Source organism: Oryzias latipes, chromosome 3 (genome assembly GCF_002234675.1).
Source record: "Oryzias latipes chromosome 3, ASM223467v1".
Classification (NCBI taxonomy): Eukaryota; Metazoa; Chordata; class Actinopteri; order Beloniformes; family Adrianichthyidae; genus Oryzias; species Oryzias latipes.
In genome coordinates, this window is record NC_019861.2 from 5,817,206 (window position 1) to 5,837,388 (window position 20,183).

Consider the following 20,183-nt stretch of genomic DNA (forward strand, 5'->3'; position numbering starts at 1 on the left):
CCTTTTTGGCCAAGAGAGCCATAAACGCCACATATTTTGAAATGTAATTTCGAAAGAGCCATACAATAATGTAGTGTCCCTTTCCCACACTAAGGCACGGAGACTTAACCTCTTTTAAGGTTCTTTATTCTGGTTACTGCAGACCGCGACAAACGCCGTACAAATACTTCAGCAACTCCTGAATCTCTCCCGCTGAGACGAGAGCGCTTCTCCCAACTTTATATTCCCCCCCTCCTGCTCCAGCCCTCCCATTTCCTTATTTGGCCCATGGCTGAACACCATTGGTCCAAACTACCTAATAACAGGCTGAGCGACAGAACTGAGAGCCAATCAGATGCGTTCAATGAACTTCAGAACTTTCAACGCGGCCCAACAGCCGCTCAGTCCGCGACAATATGTTTAAAACTAAAAATACAAATGAATGTGTGCATTTTATTTAATTTCAACATTTTTAAAGGACAATAAGTCTGTGGATTCTTTTTAATAACATTGTTATGCTGTTGCTCATAAATGATGAGTATTTCTCGTGGTAGTTCTGCTGATGGTCTAGTCTGGTTGATACGTGGTGAGTTTCTGCTTCGTTCAGGCGTTGAGACTTTAAACGTCATCGTAGGTCTGAATGTTCTGTAGATGTGACAAAGACTGCTCACATGCAGACGGGGAGCCAAACACACACTCACACGCCGCAGTGAGTGACGGGCAGCGGGTTTTACGTTTTTACAATCCCTGCGCGATTCACCTGCTGCCTGTCCCCACAACACAACACCCCCCCCCCCCCTCTGCTTTCTCCCTCACACATCCCGTCCCCGCATCTGCGCGCTCTTTCTCAGAGACGGGAGCGCACAGTTTTAGGCACGGCAATTCACAGGTTTCCAGCTGGTACAAACTCTGTGAAATAATAGATAATAGTAAACTGATAGCGCTGGCGCAGATTTTTCTCTCTAAGCACCGCTACTACTGCGCGCTTCTGGCATCGCATCGCGCCCGAGAAGGACTGGTCTAATGAAAAAAAAAGTATAATTAAAGATTTGTCTGCGAGCCACATGTGACCATCAAAAGAGCCATATATGGCTCGCGAGCCATAGGTTCCCGACCCCTGCCCTAGAGGAGCGGTGAGCTCCAGAACAAGCCTCGCTCAGGAACCATTTGGTGGTTTTACCAGAACCGTAATTCGTAATCCTAAACGTAACCCTTCCTCTGGGTCTGTGCAGCCAAGAGAAAAGTTCAGCACTGGCTGCACGTATTTAGAAAACTAAGTGTAAATAGTCACTTTATTTAAGGACATTTCATTTTATTTGCTTTTCAAGGTAATTCAACAATCTGCATGTCCTAGCATCCAATCAGCTCTGACTCACAGCCAGTGCTGCTTGCTGGTGTAATGTAGTCTAAATTATAATGTAATTCAAAGCTTTTCTTTATAGACATATTACATTTCTTTTTTGTGCATCATTTTATTAAACAGCAGGGTCTGGAACACACATTGGTTTTGTAATTCCACACAATAATCAAAAAGTGTCGATTTGGAATCAAAAATATGTCACTTCTCACAGTTTCTTTATCGCTAAAGATAAACTTTGGAGGTTTGGATTTTGGTTAAGTTACTGTCTGATTTACAGACTTCTAATGCCCACTTTGTGAGAGGTGAGCTGATAGGCATCAGATATAGAAACAGTGAAATGTTTTGATTATCTTGTATTAGAGTTTAACAGTAACTTAATTTACAATTAGAGTTAAGGAAAATGTTTAAAAAAAAACAGCTACCGGTAATCCTGACGCAAGTTATTCCTTCTGTTCTGTTGTAAATTCACCAGCTGCTGTTAGGATTAGATTGCGGGTGCGGTGGACAAAAGAAACTTTTACCATTGACTTGCCAGATGTTGACCACCTTCTCCATTGCAGAAGCCAAATATTTTCCAGTAACACTCCATGCTAGAGGAGAGAGGCAGGGGTCGCTGGGGGATCCCAAGCCCGAGAGTCCGTCCTCTGAAGAGTCATCACTATGGAACCACAACACGAAAAACCAAAGGCATGAAAAGCAAAACCTTTCATTTGGGAGAGTTTCCAACATTCAACTGTTCTGCCATAACATTGTAACATCTCATTATGTTCTTCCTCGATCTGTTTGGACCAATCAGGTCCAAAAACAGATCAAAAGTCATCGGCTGACACTCAAGCTGTGAGAAGCTTTCTTATTTGTGGAATAGGAGTTTACTGTGATCATGAAGTGAGCTTTCCCTTGCTTTGTCTGAAATACTGCAGGAACCCTTCAAGTAATAATCGAGCAGCAGCCAGAGAATTCAAGATGAATGAATTCATGGTTCGCAAGTGGAGGAAGCTGGAAAACGAACTCTGTCAAGTCAAGAAGACGCAGCTGAGTTTCTGCGGAAACAAGGCGAGGTGTGCCGGGTTGGAAGACCGACACGAGCGATAGGTTAACGATCAGAGAACAGCTGGAAGAAGTGTCTCTACGGACACCGTTCAACTGAAGGCAGTAACGCTTGCAGAGGAAATGAAAATTGAACATTTTCAAGGAGGTCTTGGACCTTGGTGCGTTCTGTTGTGGAAACGCTGTCATCTTTCCATCCGGGCAACGACTACAGTGGCGCAGTAACTTCCAGTGGATTACAATTAAAAGCTGCTCCTTCTGCAGACAAACACATCCAGCCCAGCCACATCACCAACATGGACGAGGTGCAGCTCACTTTGGACATCCTGGTGAGTCACACTGTTGAATGGCGGACACAGCTTTACTAAGACTCACAGTTTGTAAATGGATTGTAGATGCTTGGGCTAACGTATCTGCTTGCACTGTTCTTCAGGCTTTCGGAAAAGCTGGCATCATTATTCATGAGGAGCCGCACGGCAATGACTTTTGTATGTGCGAAACACAGAAAAAGCACCCCTAACTGAGGCTGCCCCCTATAAGCCAGTGTGCCCTATGGAAAATACAGTAGTTCATTTGTTCCTCATTATGATCTCCCTCAATGGATGCATGGTAACAAATAATGGTGGGAGAAGAGTCATACGCATTTCAACAAAACGTGAACACAGTGTTTGCTGTATTGTTTTTTGCATAAAAACATTTTTAGATGTGTGCGTACAGTGTTCAAGGTTTTACTGGCAAAACTGAAAGCTTTGCCGTTAGGGCGGAGCAATGTAACAAGTAAAGACTAGCTAAAGTTATGACTGGTTCAGCGGAGATTCATTTAGTTTATTCAAGATCACTTGGAAAAAGAATTTTATATTTACTTCAAAAGGAAAACCCTTAGTCCTATAAATTATCGTCTGTTTTCTGAATGTAGGAATTTTAAATATTTTTGAAGGTAATGCAAAATAACGTGTTTGAATGTTTGTCTCTATGGTCAATTCTAAAGGATTTCTGAAAGATAATTGGAACTTAGATTGGTATAGTTACAGGAGAGAACTCTAAAGTCTGAAGGGTTTTGTGTTTCTATACAGACTGCAGTTCATTGTGAACTGAATTGAATTTCTTTTCATGGAAACTTTTATTGGAAAATAAGGATTTTTTTTAGAGATTCTGTAGTCTAAAAATTGAGATTTTTTACTGTGGATTGTGGGGGTTCTGTATTGGGCAGAGTGATCCAGCAATGGAGGCTCCTGATTTTATTTTGTGCCTTTGTTGTTGTGCAAAAACATACTCCTTCCTAAAGACGCAGGTCTGCTGCAGTGTGTACTGGCTCTTTGTCACATTCCACACTCGGACTGTGCCGTCGTTTCCGCTGGTGGCCAGCAGGCCTTTCTTGGTACACCATCCACACGTAATGACCTGCGATTGAGAAACAGTGTAACATCAGCCACTGTGAAATAGCAGAGCTGCTATACAGAACTTCAGGACTGAAAAAATGTCCAAACCCGACTCTGATGTGCTTCTAGCTTGATAAATGAGCACTTGCGCAGATCGCCTGCCATGTCAGCAAAGGTCTGCGGGCGACTTTGGTTGTCGCGGTCGTGGGCGGCCAGCGTGCGAATCAGCTGCTGTGCCGCCCACTGCCGGTGCTGCGAGGAGAGCCGAGACGACAAGCAGCAGGCCGCCAGAGCGTTGGCCAGCTCCAGGGGGCCTACAGCGGAAGTATTATGGGAAGGATGGGCATACAAATGCGCAATTAGACCTGCTCGACATGGAACACAAGGTGACAAGAAGACCCGGTGAGTGAGAGGGAGACAAAAGAGGAATGTGTAAACACAACCATGAAATCAAAAAAGGGTGGATGAAGACCTAAACGCTTAAAAACATGGTTTTAGCCTAAACCATCCCTGCTGAAACCTAATGCAGAAAAATGGCACAGAACTGATGTTTTTTTAGAAAGCACTTTCAGTTTGATGCTGATTAGAATTTTTCCAAATGAACAAAATAAAGTGACAAAGAACTTATTGAGTAAAAGAACACAATGTAACAGTTTGCAAACATTTGCTTCTCTGTTGATCCCAACGCGTATGCGTATCTGAGGCAAAAACCAACAGAGTAGCTGCCAAGCTTTTTGGCTACAAACCTCTCTTGTCCACATCAGCCTTGTCCTGTCCAGATCGCAGCCGGGCGCCTTTGTCTGCCAGCAGCGCCACCAGAGCCTGAGTCACCACAAAGTTGGGGGATGTAATAAGCTTATTCTCTTCAGCCACGCCGCGTAGGAAACTGGGTAGAAACTTCCTCTGGGTGGGGTCGTCCACGGTGGTCAGGTTCATGCCTGTAGCTGCAGAGATCAAGTTCTACAAGAGACGGGGAACTTTTTATCACCAAAAACAAAACAAAAAATCCTGAATATTTTAGTTAAGTGGAAGCCTCAACACTGGAGCTTTCTTATATTCTGGGCTATAGAGCGCACCTGAGTACAAGCCGCACCCCCCTAATTTACAAAGGATAAGCCATTTTGTACATACACAAGCCACACCTGTCTACAAGTCGCATACCGATTATCCAGCCCCAAATACTGCGTGACTACAAAGAGCCTCAGAGAGGGTGAAGTGCACAGCATTTTAGCCAATTTATTTTATTTGATTGCTTTTCACTTGAAAGCTGCGTCATATTGTAGTGGTTGTCACATGCACATTGGGTCTAATGGCACCAAAGGATTGTGGGATGCGGCCAAAGTAGGGCTGAGCATGGGTGTTTCTTTTTGTTGCACCATGACTGAGGGGTCTAAGAGCAGAAGTGACTTCCCTGCTGTTTGGCTGCTTATGGGTGTGTTGAAATAAATGGACTTGTTGCTAGAAATGGGATTATACATTCAGCTACCTCTCTGAGACTGTTTGAGGCAGCAACACGTACATCATTTTCCCCATGTCCCTATCTGCTCGAGCGCCCCTAGCTGCCGTAAAAAAAATGCATAAATTAGCCGCATCATTGAATAAGCCGCAGGGTCGAAAGCGTGTGACAAAAGTAGCGGCTTATGGTCCAGAAAATACGGTAATAGTTTTCTCTAGCCACATAAAAAATAATATATAAATGTATCGAAATCTATAAAATGTCGTATACAATATTCCTCATGACTTCATTTACTGCGGCTCCCAGCATGTCTTTATATAGAATAAAAAATGAATGGAAAATATTAACTCAAAAAAAAAAAATCTCCCATGCTATAGATAAGGGATAATGTCCAATGAGGAGCACATTTTGTAGGGGATAATACCCAACGAGGTATGCATCATGTAGGGGATAGTGCCCGACGAGGTGTACATTATGTGGAGGATAATGCCTTCACTAAGGAGACTGGGCTTCTGCCTCTATCTACTCTTTTTCTAAGTCCAAATGGACCCAATATCCGGTACTAGCTGCTGCTAAGATCACTAGTAGCTGTTGTAGTAGCTTGGTATAGGATTGGAAAATTAAAATCAGTAACAAAATCCCCATAGCTTGTCAACAAGTATATTTCTAGTGCAGACAGGGGTCTGACCTGGGTAACACCTCCATGTTGAATGAAAACATAACACACCAGCCTCCATGTGACCACAGTTATCAAACTCCACCTCTTTGTTGATTGAGAATCTTCTCTCCACTGTAGCTTGGCCGTAGGAGAGGATTATCAGTTTATTGCAAACAGGCCAAAAGTTCAGGATGGCCCTAAGGACACTGCTTAAGAAAAGGTCCAGCCAGACTTTTAGTGATAATAATAATCATCACTTGGATGTCTTACTACAGCAAAGATTTTGAGAAAATCAAGATGTTACATTTTTGTAATTTTAGGAATGTAAATATGATCATAATTGATTTTTGATGTTTTTGATATTGTACTGGTCTTATTATGAACTGTAGCTGGTGAAAGTTTTACTCTGCAAACTAAAAGCTGGTGACGTAGAATTACTGCAGAAATTCATCAGACACTCATGATGAAGACGCAAAAGAAGAGGAGTGAGCATCGAAGACAAAGGGTTGGCTTTGGCAGCATCAATAATGATTCTGCTACTGAGAGATGAACGAAGATGGCTAGGTGGAGTACCTGAGTGCAGAGTTGTACCAGCAGCTTGGCAGCGTTCGGGCTGTTGGAAGCCAAGCAGCCCACGGCCGTGCTCAGGTAAGCCAGGCAGGAGATCGGCTTGCTGGCCTTGCTGGCTCCCCGAGGCCTCTCGGGGTTGGAGTCCACCGCAGGACTGGTGGAGAGTCCGGCCCTGCCGGCTGCTGCCAGGCACATCAACCTGACCAGAGTCCTGATGTCAGTCAGACCAAGAGAGTCTAGGCCTGCTGCCAGGCTGCAGCTGGAACCGCTGTGGACCGGAAGCAGGGGAAGGAACAGCTTTAATGCTGGAATGCGGTTCTTAAGCGTTCCCTGTTGGTGCTTCTTATAACATCGGCTCAATCACTAATTTGGAGAAAAACTAAGTACTTAGTAGCAGCATTAAAAGGCCTGCAGGTGTGTGTTGGTTGACTATACCTGACAGACAGCAGAGACAACGCCCTCATTACCATGGTCCTGGCCAGCAATACCTGGGCGGCAGCCGTCACTCGTCTGAGTGCCATGATGCGGTCATGGGGGTTCTTCACGGCGGCAGCCTGCTCGCCGAGAGTCACCCGACCCGAGGAGTTCTTATCCACCAAGGTCTGACAACCTGAGTACGAACACATCCTCGTGATTTCCCAGCAGACCTTCACCTCAGGGATGGGGTGGTCGTCAAAGTTACCTATCTGAAGAAGGGTCTCCTCCATGCTGTTTGTGGCCGTCACCATGGCAACAGAGGCTCCTAGCGGGTCACTGTCAGGGAACTGGACGGGCTCAGGAACGAATCTGCGCTCGCTTAGACCCAATGGGCCAGCCAGGAGCTCAAACTCCTCCTCTCCTGTCAGCTTTTCATCTTCATCCACATCCAGCATGTCCCAGTCCTCTGTGCATGGGGGTTGGGGGGGGTTACACAGACACATGGAGGAAAGCCACCCGTTTTCCCTGCTAACTTTAGGAGCGTTGGCTGTTACCTTCATACACACTGTCCTGCTTCCCCAGGAGATCCGGAGCCTGCCCTTTGTACCTGAATGCAGTAGAGAGGGTCAGCAGTATGACAGACAAAAGACACTCAGAATACTGCTCCGCTCAACTGGAGGGTGCTATGATTCAAAAAGATCTCTCTTCAGAGGTGTTGATCTTCTTCAGATCAACACCAAAAAAAGTGTTTTCTGAATTGTAATCTACAGCTCTTTCTGTGTTTATGTCTATAAGTTCATGTATCTGACTTGTTTCAACTGTAGTCTGCAGTCTCCGTCAGAAGATACCACAGCCACACTGGTGTGGAACGGTCACATGGCTTTTCTGGGAGGCACCAGCAACACAAACATTGGGAGCTCTTCCCCAGGAAAAAAAGAGCCACTCTGGAGTTAGTCAAGTTGGTCTGCCAAAGACAAACATCTGACGGCATCTTGTAAAGAAGACTGGAGGTTGCAGCAAACCCTAACACCAGGGTTCATCTGCAAGTGAACAGACCTATGTTCTCTTGTTTGGTCAAAAGGGGAGTTCAGGAAAGCTTTCCCACCTAACAAACAACAGAGCCATCAGAGGAAACCAGTTCTAACTACTCTGACTGGTGGCTGTTTGCAACCAAAGTCTAATGTGCAGCAGACGTGACAGACCTGTGGCCCCTGTACCGCTGCAGGGGTCTCAAAAGACGACAGTGAACATAATCCAACACCAGGAGACAACTCACCTCTCCACAACAGGCACTTTGGCCTTGCTTTTGATGGCCAAGTACTTGTCTCTGCAGGCTCCGCACAGCAGATAATATGGATTTCCACTGCCGCACTCCCCTCCAAACCAGCCGTCCACATAAGAGCCGTTGCTGCGGTAACCTTGCCTGTTGGCGCTGCGCCCGCAGCCAGGGTGGCTTTTCTTCATGTGCTGGTTGAAGTTTGCCACGTTAGCCTCACACAGCTCGCACACCACCACCTCATCTCGATCCTCCGCCTCACACACGTGCTGTGAGGACAACCACAAACATGAAGACATGCAGACATGACAATGACACGCCTGCAGGTGAGCCTGAAATAAGCGGTGAGCAAACGGCACTTCGCAGTGATGAGTTCGCAGCCAGAATGTTCAGAGGAAGCTCCCCTGATCGGAGCTCAGAATGGTTTATGCCAGCGAGGACCTGCTTGGAGGTGCTGCTCTGCCATGCATACTGAGCTTACAGAGACTGAAAGCTGAAGGAGTGAGGAGCAGAATGATGTTGGCAGCTCTTTGAAGCATTAAGTCACACACACCCATGTTGGCCAGTCCAGTACCTCCGGGATCCACATTCCCAAAATGTCAGTGTCGCTGGCCAGGTCCTGGCCAAACATGGCTTCCATGGTCTCCTCGTCCAGGTCCATCTCCAGCTCTTCGTCCAGGTTAAAGTCGTACAGAGTGCCCTGCTCCTGTTGAAGGGACAGGGTGTCCCGGCGTGACTGGCTGTGATGGGCCTGGACGGAGCGATACAATCCAGCTGGGACACAGAGGCACAGTAAGTACACTAGCAGGTCTAGAGCCAAAACTGCTGCATGTTTTTCCTCTGACGTTATTCTCACCAGCTCGGGCCAACAAGGTGCGTGCGGCCAAGTCAAAGCGGTGCTTCCTGGCCCCAGAGCGCCCTCTGAGGGGAGCGGCGCTGGAGGCCAATGCGCTGTCCTGCTCCATACCTTCAGGGCTGCAGGGCAACACAACCTTCTGTCAGTCACTTTAGCTGGAATACTTTCAATTCAAGAAATTCCCCTCCTGTGGTCTTTGTCAATTACTTCAGATTTTTAACATAACTTGTTTTTAACCACCACAGTTTGCTGTACCTTTCACTGAAGCCCTCCTCCATCTCAGAGGCGCCAGTGCCGGCTCCGTCTCCAGGTGAGCTCAGGTAGGAGCTCCTCTCTGCAGCTTTGCCTCCTGCAGAGCCCCTGGCCCCCCCACAAGAGGAGGCAGAGCCTTCACTGCGTCCAGCTCTGTCTCTGGCGTGGGGCTCGTCCCGCTCGTCCTCTGAACATGGATGTTCTATCATCCACATGGCCAGCACAGTGATGTTTTGAGCATCTGCCTCTCCTCGAGCTCCTGCAGGAGAAATGGAAAAAGACGCTAAACTTCATGACATTACAAGGGAAAAAAACCTAAAAAATCCAGAAGCTAAAAGAAAACACGGAAAATGTAAGAAGCAAACATTCATGTAGTTGATGCTAAAACCTAATAGCTGCTGAAATAACCGTCCCATGCAGACCTGGCTCAAAACATTTTAAAATGGTTTAAAAGAATTTAATACAACAAAAATAAAAAAGAAGCAGCTAAAGTTAGGCCCTCTAAATATTTGACGTGTTTTTCTGTCAGCATCCATTCTCAAACTAGTTCTTGTCTGAAGTGACTCGTTCTGCTAAAATGATCCTTCACTTGGTGAACAACACATCCTATAATCCCACACACAAATAAAACTTCTTATAAAAATAACCTTTATAAGAAACTCGAGGCTTGGCTCTGCTATGAGGAAACAGTTTAATGGGGATCCAGTCATTGCAAGAGCCAGCTCAGCCACAGGAACATCGCCACAGTGCCAACCCAGACCAAAACAGCAACAGGGTCCACTTTCTCAGCCGCGAGGCTGCAATGCTGGACCCCTGCCGCCCCAGAAGGGCGACAACCACAGCAACAACCACCAACCAAGCTGGCAAACCCTGGTACAAAAGATCCCCACAGGAAACAGTGGGGCTAAAATCAGAACAAAAAAGAAATTAAAATTAAATACAGAATATAGAATATAAGTTAAAAAAAATGTATAAATGGGCAGATGAGATGATCTGAAAGCAAAATTATTAAGGTTGGTCTTGAGCTTCTTCTTAAAAACCTCAGGGGTTTTAAGACCTACACAGAAAGATGCTGCAGACCAGGGGTGGCCAACACGCGGCTCTTTGTCTCTTATCATATTTTCTAAATGCTGTATTTTCACAACAATGAGGATCACTTAAAAGTCTTAAATTTTCTCCAAAATGTACGGTGCCTGTGGTGCGATGCACCTAATGTGTTGTTGCATGACTTCGGTAAAGATGACAGAGGAGAAGTTGGAATGAGAAAGGTAGACAAGGGAGTGAGAACGTGAAAGAAGACACCCCCTCCTGAATAGTACAAAGGTACAGGTATGTGCATTTTGAAGAACGACATTGTTTTGAAAACCCTGAAAATGTCCCTGCAAAGAGACTCGCTTATGAAGCACAGTTTAAACTGCAAGCTATCAGCTACGCAGAGGAACATGGGAATCGAGCAGCTCCCAGAGAATTCAGGATGAATGAATCCATGGTTCGCAAGTGGAGGAATCTGGAAAACGAACTGACAAGACAAGAAGACGCAGCTGAGTTTCCGTGGAAACGAGGGGAGGTTGCCCGTGTTGGAAGACGGACTCGAGGGCTGCAACTGGCCGGCGGATTACAATGAAAAGCTGTCCATCTTCTGCTCCTCTCACTGGGAGGCAGCGCCGGGTGAGTTACGCCAGTTTGTGAATGGATTGTAGATGCTTGGGCTAACCTGTCTGCTTGCACTGTTCTTCGAGCTTTCACAAAAGCTGGCATCATTCATGAGGAGCCACACGGCAACGAGCCGGACTCTGACAATGACCAAAGGGAACCTGGCATAAACTTAGCCCGGCTGTTCATTTCAGATACAGAAGATGAGGACTTTGAAGGATCTTTGGAAAAAAAATAAATTACAACAAACTCAGTTTTGCTCCCGCTGTCTTTTTTAAACACACACTAGCATGCATGTTTTACCGGTATGTTTTAAAATTAAATACAGAAAAAAACACCCATAACTGAAACTACGCCCTTTAATCCAGTGCTGTTGTATTGTCAGGAGGGGAGTGTGTTATTGAAAATAACATGGCTTCAATTGTGTGTTTGTGTGTGTGTATGTCTTGGCAGGTCAGCGCGTGGTGTGGCTCTTTGACTATCACAGTTAAAAATATCGGCTCTTTGTGTCAAACTTGTTTGCAACCCCTGCTGCAGACTATTGTACACAAGAAAACGTGCAATCACTGACCAGTGGCCTCCAGAGCTTTGGTGATCTGTCGCAGCGAGAAACCCATCTCCAGCAGCGGCACGGCGATGGCTGCAGGAGGGGGGGACGTGGACAGCCTGCTGCTGGGGTCAGATAGAGCTGCAAAAGACAACAGTCATCCTTAGACTCTTTGTTGAATCTGTTTGAAAATGGCCATTTGCACAAGACCTGCCCAGCAAACCCTAAAATAATAGGCTAAATACTTCTGATGACCTTTAAGCATCACATAGATGTTCACCTTTCAGCATATCCAATCAGGGGTCACCACAGCAAATCAGCTGTGTCAGCCATTCAAACATTATAAGGAAGAAAAGGTCATGGCTGGATTTAGCTTTAAACTTTTGCCTTAGTTGCTCGTTTTGCACAGACACCTTCGAATCCCCTCTATTGTGTTATAGGTAATAGAATAGAATAAATCAGACTAATGTAGATACATTTAGGGCAACACAACCACATAGAAGTGCCTAGAAATTGATTTTAGTCCCCACATCTGGAAACTACATTTTAAATACATTTTTGTTCAGACTTCTGGACTTTGGCTTAAAGATTCTCTGCAATGCATCCTGCAGTCTTTCGTCACAAGCCATAAATGCAAAATGTAAAACATAAAATAAAAAAGTTTTAACTACGTTTTATTTATTAAAATTCACTTCTCACAGACATTTACATAAGTATAATAACATTTCAGAAAGATCCTAAAGAATTTAAAACTTTTACTTGTTAAACACGGTCAATGTTACAGAATTGCTTCTCATTTTACAGTTGCAGGGTTTCTTTTCCTTCTCTTTGTAGAGGATGTTTCATGGTTGTTTAATAAGTTTAACTACCCACATCACTGTCAGGAATAACATCCCATTTAGCCCTATCTACTATTTCCTTCTGAACATTCACACAGTGTTGGGACTTATACACGAGCCAGTCTAGGAGAGTTTTGCTGACATACAAGAACATTTGTCTGCATTACATTTGTCTTTCTGGCAACTGCAGTGGACCAACTACATCATTTTGAGTTTTCCAGGTCACTTTTGATTCTCTATCCTTAATGTGCCACCCACGACCAATGGGTAAAGGAGCATATATGATACCTTTCAGACAATTCCTCGTTTTTACTGCTTTTTGCTGGCATAGAATTTCTTATGTTGGAGGGATGGATTGTTCTGGCAAAGCAGAAGAGGCCAAGCCGAATGCTGTGTCTCATCTGCTTCTGCTGATTATTAGGTGGCAAACATATTTGCTAGGAATTTTATAGGTGAACTGATCCATCTTAAAACTTACCAACTTCAAAACAAATTTGCAGATGCCTGCGTGTGTAAAATATTTAAGTCACTTTCAGCACATTAGACAGAGCGGCTTCTGGTACGTGAGAACAACTGGCTCAATAAATCTGTATTTCGAGGAAGATGGTTTTGTCTGTAAATTGCAGCTTTACGAATCTTTAAAGATGAAGGCTCTTCTGTTTCCTCACTAGACTAATCGACGAGACTGTTAAAAAAGCGTTTAAAGCTTGTTGAACAAAAAAAGATAGTAGTCATGGAGACACGCGAATACAGCGTCGGACGCAACTCTCAGAACTGGTGCGCTCGTAACACTTCGTTGGTAAAGTAATGCTAGGCTAACTTTGATGATCTAAAGCACCAAAGTCAGACTAAGAGCAAAAGCTCTTGCTGATAAGTTGGACAGGTAAGAAAAACTGAAGCTGAATAAAGCGAACAGCATCACAAACAAATTCACTACCAGGTTTAAAGTTAGATGTGATAAAGAAAAGCTTCAAATAGCTCCTGATAAACTTGTTAAGGTTTGTAAAAATGAAACATGTATGCATGAATCTTTGTTGAGTTTATTCCCATCCGATGAAAGTGAAAAAAATAAAACATGACTTAAAGCAAAAATGTTGTTCCATAATTAATGTATTGCTCACAGAGACTTTTTTTTCCCGATTTCTCTGGTGGACAGATGGAAATAACGCTGAAGAGCCAGAGGAGTACCGGGTGACATCTGTTTGATGCTGTTACTATGCCAGGCTGTGCAAGCTTTGGCGCATGACAACAAATATAAGTTCTAACTGGAGGTTCTTATATCCATTAAGCAAAACGTCTATAATGATGACTGAAGAGCTCGCCTTGAGGAGACGGTTGTAAAAATGATGAAAGATCTTATCCTTCTGTGCTCCAAAGAAGGATTCATTTTGAAGAAATGTGCCAGTAACAGTATAGCTGTTTTGGAAGCCATCACTCCTAATCAAAGAGCCAAAGACCTGAAGGAGCTGGATTTAGATCAGTGTTTTTCAACTAGTGTGCCGTGGGAGATGGTCAGGTGTGCTGTGGAAAATTGCTCTCATTAATTGATCTAAAAACATTTACCATCTCTAGGATATCAGCTCTGTGTTCATCCAATCAGGCCCTGATAAAACACTGAGTAGTTAGGAATATAAAAGATCGTTAAATACTTTTTTCTTTGTGTTTATTTGATTCTATTAAAAACATTTTGATAAGAATGATTTAGCCGTAGCGTCAGCTGTTTTTGGAAAGGTCCCGCCCCTTTAACTGTCTCCACCAATCATTCTTGGAGGCTTAATCACACGTGATCAGTCTGACCAATCAGAAGTGGTTAAAGTTTTCACTTCCTTGTTTCGATTCTGCTCATAAAGATGCTTAGTTCCAACAAAAAGACCAGCTAAAGCTCATATATAGCGGTGTAGCTTTCCACAAGATCTGGTATCAGACCGTGGAACAAGTGAACAAAACAATCAAGCTCAGAGACACGAGTCTGTCTGCGTTCGGCGGCTGTTTGCACTACCTCTCCCATGAGGCATTGGGTTTAAGTGACAGCGTCTCAGCGCACAATGAGTCTTCCTTTGACGTCTTGAAACCACAACGAACAAACATCAAACAGTTTTCAAATCTTCTAACTTAACTTTTATTACATCTTTTAGAAAAAAAAGCTGCAACTTCCAGCTTTTTCTGCCACAATTATCACAAAAATGCACGTGAGATTGTGGAGGGGCTGTAGATCAATACAGACTATGAGTTCCTCCTTTTTATTTTTATTTTTTGATGCTGGTGTACCGGGGAATTTTTTTTCAAGGTTAAAGTGTGCCTTGGCTCAAAAAAGGTTGAAAAACACTGATTTAGATCATGTCAAAATGCCAGTAGAAAGGGCTTTGGGCCTGCAACAGTGTGCAGAGATTGATTTATTTGTGTGTAACATTAAGATTAAAGAAAAGCCCTTGACCAGACAAGGTGTTTAGTCAGTCACCTGCTCAATCTATGACTTTTCTTGCACCCATCACACTGTGCGGTAAAATGATTCAACAGGAATTACGTAGGAGATGTGGATGGAATGACATTTTACTGCATGAATTTCTGTCCCAATGGAAAGGATGGATTGAAAAGTTATCTTTGCCGTCAACATTTGAAGTGAGAAGGTGCATCAAGCTAAATGGATTTGGAAAAATCTAATTCACATAATTGTAGTTTTGCAGAGGGCACTGAATGTGGAGACGGGACAGTAACCCATCATAGAATGGGAAATCAGAAAACTTACATTCATGTACCCTTTCTGCTTGGCAAAGCCAGAGTGATGCATTTAAATCATATAATGATTCCCAGATTGGAACTAAAAGTAGCGGTTCTTACTGTTAGATCGTGTGCCACGCTCAAATCAGATCTAGAGATTTCACTGGATAGTTCGGTATTCTGGACTGACAGCACTTACTTGTTGAAGTTCGCAACGAGAACAAGCGCTTTCACAGATTCATGGCCAAGAGATTATTATAAGAGAAACATCTGAACTCTCACAATGGAAACATGTTTGCTCCAAAGAAAATCCTGCTGATAAAGCCTCAGGAGGAATGAAAGTTTAAAACTTCCAAAACGAAAATGTATGTCTCAAAGATTTAGGATTACTATGCACACATGAATGTGAAGGTCCAAAACCAGCTGTTGAACCTTCAGAAGATCCTAATGACAAAGAGGTCCATAACTCTATTGTATAACAATTTAGGAGCCGGTGTTTAAAACCCTTATTGAGCAAAATATCCTGTGGGTGTGGCCATTGTCATGGCTATTGCCAACTTTCTGCACAGTCGGTTGCTACAGAGCTCCAAACTTCATGTGACCTTCAGATTAGCCTTAGTACAGAGAGCTTCATGGAATGGTTTCCATGGCCGAGCAGCTGCATCCAAGCCACACATCACCAAGTGCAATGCAAAGCGTCGGATGCAGTGGGGTAAAGTAGGCCGCCACTGGACTCTGAAGCAGTGGAGATACCTTCTCTGGAGTGATGAATCACGCTTTTCCATCTGGCAATCTCAAGGCTGAGTCCGGGTTTGGAGAAGGGTACATTTTGGACTGCATTGTGCTGAGTGTGAAATTTGGTGAAGGAATTGTGGTGTGGGATTGTTTTTCAGGATTTGGGCCTGACCCCTTAGTTGCAGTGAAACTGGAACCCTGAATGATCAAACTCTGAATTGACCAAAACATTTTGGACAATTACAAACTTCCAACCTTGTGGGAACAGTTTGAAGCGGGCCCCTTCCTTTTCCAACAAGACTGGGCACCAGTGCATAAAGCAAGGTCCATAAAAACATGGATGACAGAGTCTGGAGTGGATGAACAAGACAGGCCTGCACAGAGTCCTGACCTGAACCTGATAGAACCACTTTAGGATGAATTAGAGCGGAGACTGGAAGCCAGGCCTTCTCCACCAACATCAGTGTGTGACCTAACCAATGCACTCTTGTAAGAATGGTAGAAAATTCCAAGAAACACACTCCTCAACCTTGTGGAGAGCCTTCCCAGAAGAGTTGAAGATGTAACAGCAGCAAAAGGGGGACCAACATCAAATTGAACTCTATGAGTTAGGAATGAGATGGCAGTTCATTTCAGATGCGAGTCAAGGCAGGTCAGCCAATACTTTTGGTTAAACAGAACATCTTTGTAACGAAACAAAACATTTTTAGTTCCTCAACGCCACAACAGACTAACATGATACAGCTCTCTGATTCTAAATCTTTGACCTTATGAGGACAAATCTAAATGCTAATCTGGTGTTAATCATATTTCTTAAATCCAGACAACTGCCATTATCAGATAAAGGTCATGGGATCTTCATGTTAATAATCTGCACTCTGTAGATCCAGAATCACTGAAGCTGATCTCAAACAAAAATCCACCCAGTTCAAACTTCAAACATTAACTGCTCGCCGTCACATCAGTGTATGTGTATATTCATCAACATGTGTAGTTATGTGTGTGTTTGTATGGGTACCTGAAACTGTTCTCATCACAGAGTAAACAGGTCTATCATAGGTAGTGAGTGTGTGTGGTAAAAGGTTTGGTCTGGGGCATTGGGGGTGTTATAAGGATTCAACTTCTCACCCCCTTTTAGATTAGTTTTAATCTTGTCCTATTTTTATTTTATGTCTGAAATAAAATATTATTGTATCATCTATCATATTATATTTTATTATATCTCATAAACAAAATATTCTGTTAGTGGTACTTTTATTTTGGAAACAATTGCTGCTTCCTTCCATCTTGTTTTGGTCTTCAGTGTTTCTTTAGGACCTTAACAATGCCACAACTGTCTTCTCTGATGGCTCACAAACTGCTGAAAACTGAAAAATTACGATGGCTGAGTCTAGCACAGTTAAGGATGCACTTACAGGTCCCAGATCGATTTTGCACTCTGGTTTGCTGGGAGTCCGGCGAGGTGAGGCTCTGCCTGCGGCCCACCTCATCTGATGGAGATGTGGGGAGAGATGACACCGGAGGAGTCTGTGCTCGGCGGGTTGGAACCAGTGTGGTGGTGGGGTAACTGGAGAACATTTGCCTGTCCCAGTAAAAAAAAGGAGGTGTTACAATGAGGCCTAAACAGGAAATAGGGTGCGTGCCCGTTGAGTGCTTTTCCATCTTTGCTTTAAGGCTCAAAGCGCTATACAGTCACATCCATGCACTAGGGCTGCACGACATGAGGAAAACATGCGATATGCGATATTAGTGAACAATATTGTGATGACGATATAACTTGCGTAAAATGAACAAAAAACAAAAACAACAAAAACATTTCCATTTAACTGCAAAAGTGCAAAATTTAAATAAGAGTCAAAATAGCTTCAATTATTCTCCAAATGACCCTCGTCTAATTAGGAGGGCAACGTCTAACATAAAAGCTCCATCTGATTGGTCAACAACCTGAAGGGCTCTATCTGATTGGTCAAATTCATAAAGGAATTTATTCCTTTTATTAATTAGTTCAAGTTGTCATTAGTTTGTTTCAGCACATTTAAGGTTTACCATTTATTGCGATTTTCGCTGACTTTTGCAATATGGATATTGCACAGCTTGAAATCGCGACAACGATACATTTGAGATTAATTGTGCAGGCCTACCATGCACACACACATTCACATCCCGATACCGTCAACCTCAACCACCAAAAGTAACATGGGGTTCAGTGTTTTGCTCAGACACTGTGACACCCGGAGGATGACAACGGGACCTGCAATCGTCCGATCAGAGACGATCTGCAGCTGACCCGACAGCCCAATTCTTTACCTCAGCAGGCTCAGGGGCATGACGCCAGGAGACTCTGAGGCAGGGGCAGTCTCCGTGTCCGTGACTGGCGTGGTGGCAGTGGTGGTGTCCTCCAGTGAAGAGCTCATGAAGGAGGTGGTGCTAGAGGCGGAGGGGCTTGTGGTGATGGGAGTCTGAACCATCTGCTCCCCCTCTGGGTCCTCCCCCTCCCCTTCAGGCTCATGTCTCAATCCTGGGGAATTTAAAGGAGAAGCTTGTTTCAAATTGCACCTCACTTGTCTCCCAGATGGAGGCTTCACCCTCCACAAGTCTCTCTGTGCTACATCCCAAACTGAATCCAGCAGCAGGACTATGTTCTTACCAGGTCTGGACTTTCCTCCAGAGGGCTCCTCCAGCAGCCCATTCACCACCAGCTTGTAGATCATGGCCTGTGCCCTCTCCAAATCCGCCAGGCCCAGGGCTCGCTTGATAGGGGAGCGCATGACAGCCCGCTTCACCATGTGGCGCATGAGAAACTGCAGAGCCGCCCTCATCTCCACCTCCTCCTGCCAAACCGGTGATGAGGCAGCAGCCCCGCCTGAGCTGGAGTTCAGATCAGCATTGTGGCTGCTGGCAACAGTTTCTGGAGTCACCTGGAAGAAGAGAATCAGGAGATAAAAGGATTTGTTTTTCAGTTTAACACAGTTTTCATTTTATCAAGAAAGATGATAAGTTCTTCACACGTCAAAGTGGGTTCTAAGATCCAGGCATGCAGTGCAGATAGGTCGGTACCTTGGGTATGAGGAGCAGCTCTGCATACTTGCTGCAGCTCAGCAGAGCACTCAGGGTCTTCATGGCACCAATGTACAAGTAGGACAGCTGCACAGCGTTCATCTCCGACTGAGTAGTGATGGAGGACGGGTCGTGACTGCTGCGGGGGCTGTGCTCGTGACCCTTCTTCCTGACCCCCTCACCGGCTGTGGCGTGAGGCGCCGATGAGAACAGGCTCTCGCTTCCTCCTCCAGCCACAGAGGATATCTCGCTCTCTGATTTGGAGTTTGAGGCTGCGTGGGCTTTGACCTCTTCCAGGCTGTGAGACACCCGCAGGTCAGGGCTGCCGGTGGCTGATGGGCCCCCCAATGAGGTGACCACCAGCTCTGTCTGCTCAAAGTTGTGACCCTCACTTTCCACTTTGTCCTCCACACAGGTTGGCTCGTGGTCGTTGGAAGACACGTTGCGATGCTTCTTCCCGTGGCGGCATGCACTGAGCTTGACGCCGGCCTCCTCGTGAATACTTGTCAGATAAGTGAGATCCATCAGCAGGGAGGCGGTCAGGCCGCGAAAACGTCCCACGTCAAACGGCAGAGGCTCACATGGGTCCAAGTTGTACAGCGGAGTGTCACTAGGCGACCAAAAAGTTGGGAAGCTTTAATAAAAAGAAGTTTAATGAGAAAAAACAAGGAAAGAAAAGAAAGTGAGGGGAAGGGTAGGAGAGAAGCTCACGGCAAGCAAGACGACTTTAAAGAAGCATTGATGGAGTCATGAAGGACTTCATGAAGCAGGATTAACGATGACTCAGCATTTCAAATCACGGAGGAGGAGTTTAAAGTTTAGTTAATTTGTGTCAGCTATAAAGACTAAAAGTAACACCTTTCATTCAGTGAGCGCCTCAAGAAATGTGTTTCTGGCACAGAACAGTAGAGTTCTTTTTATACCAGGCAGCAGTGGATGCAGTTTATTTCCCTGGATAGACAACAATGTGGTGCTGGTGTTTTCACTTTTTTTATGTATAAACCTAATTTGAAAGTAGCTCTAAAATTAGTCAGGATTTGAACCAAAACTGTGTAAAACATTGTCTGAGTTTTCATTGGTGTGTAGCATGTTTTAATATTTTACATTTACTACACACCAAGGACAAACACAATGTGCAGCAGGATTAATCCTTTTTCTTTATTTTGTTGTTTGGGGGTGGTGGTGATCATCTGTGTGTCTGTCAGTTACAGCTACAGAGTGAGAGTGATTGAACATATAAGGAATGCCAGAATCAACTCCACACAGAGGAAAGGATTGAAAGTTTTTACATTAGGAGCAAACTTTAACCTCAAAAGAACCAAAACCCTGCGATAGCCACAAAGCCTCACTTAACCCTTTTCAAAAATACACTTTATTTAATTTT

The 20,183-nt window shown here is 44.4% G+C and overlaps 1 protein-coding gene across 4 annotated transcripts in view; it reads right to left on the minus strand.

The window, feature by feature from the left end:
* herc1 (HECT and RLD domain containing E3 ubiquitin protein ligase family member 1) overlaps window positions 1–20,183 on the minus strand; it is a 98,783-nt gene that overhangs the window by 22,197 nt on the left and 56,403 nt on the right. The window contains exons 38-54 of one of the 4 annotated variants that reach the window (XM_011487283.3): window positions 18,800–19,433; window positions 18,390–18,660; window positions 18,050–18,260; window positions 17,158–17,324; window positions 11,475–11,591; window positions 9,254–9,509; window positions 8,999–9,117; window positions 8,696–8,916; window positions 8,143–8,411; window positions 7,421–7,473; window positions 7,132–7,332; window positions 6,885–7,059; window positions 6,453–6,717; window positions 4,512–4,725; window positions 3,874–4,130; window positions 3,660–3,787; window positions 1,861–1,997 (exon numbers count right to left, since the gene is read on the minus strand). In XM_011487283.3, the coding sequence (XP_011485585.1) occupies window positions 1,861–1,997; window positions 3,660–3,787; window positions 3,874–4,130; window positions 4,512–4,725; window positions 6,453–6,717; window positions 6,885–7,059; window positions 7,132–7,332; window positions 7,421–7,473; window positions 8,143–8,411; window positions 8,696–8,916; window positions 8,999–9,117; window positions 9,254–9,509; window positions 11,475–11,591; window positions 17,158–17,324; window positions 18,050–18,260; window positions 18,390–18,660; window positions 18,800–19,433 (3,695 nt within the window). The remainder of the gene's footprint in view (window positions 1–1,860; window positions 1,998–3,659; window positions 3,788–3,873; window positions 4,131–4,511; window positions 4,726–6,452; window positions 6,718–6,884; window positions 7,060–7,131; window positions 7,333–7,420; window positions 7,474–8,142; window positions 8,412–8,695; window positions 8,917–8,998; window positions 9,118–9,253; window positions 9,510–11,474; window positions 11,592–17,157; window positions 17,325–18,049; window positions 18,261–18,389; window positions 18,661–18,799; window positions 19,434–20,183) is intronic. The other 3 variants (XM_011487291.3, XM_011487287.3, XM_011487297.3) reach the window with 3 other exon arrangements.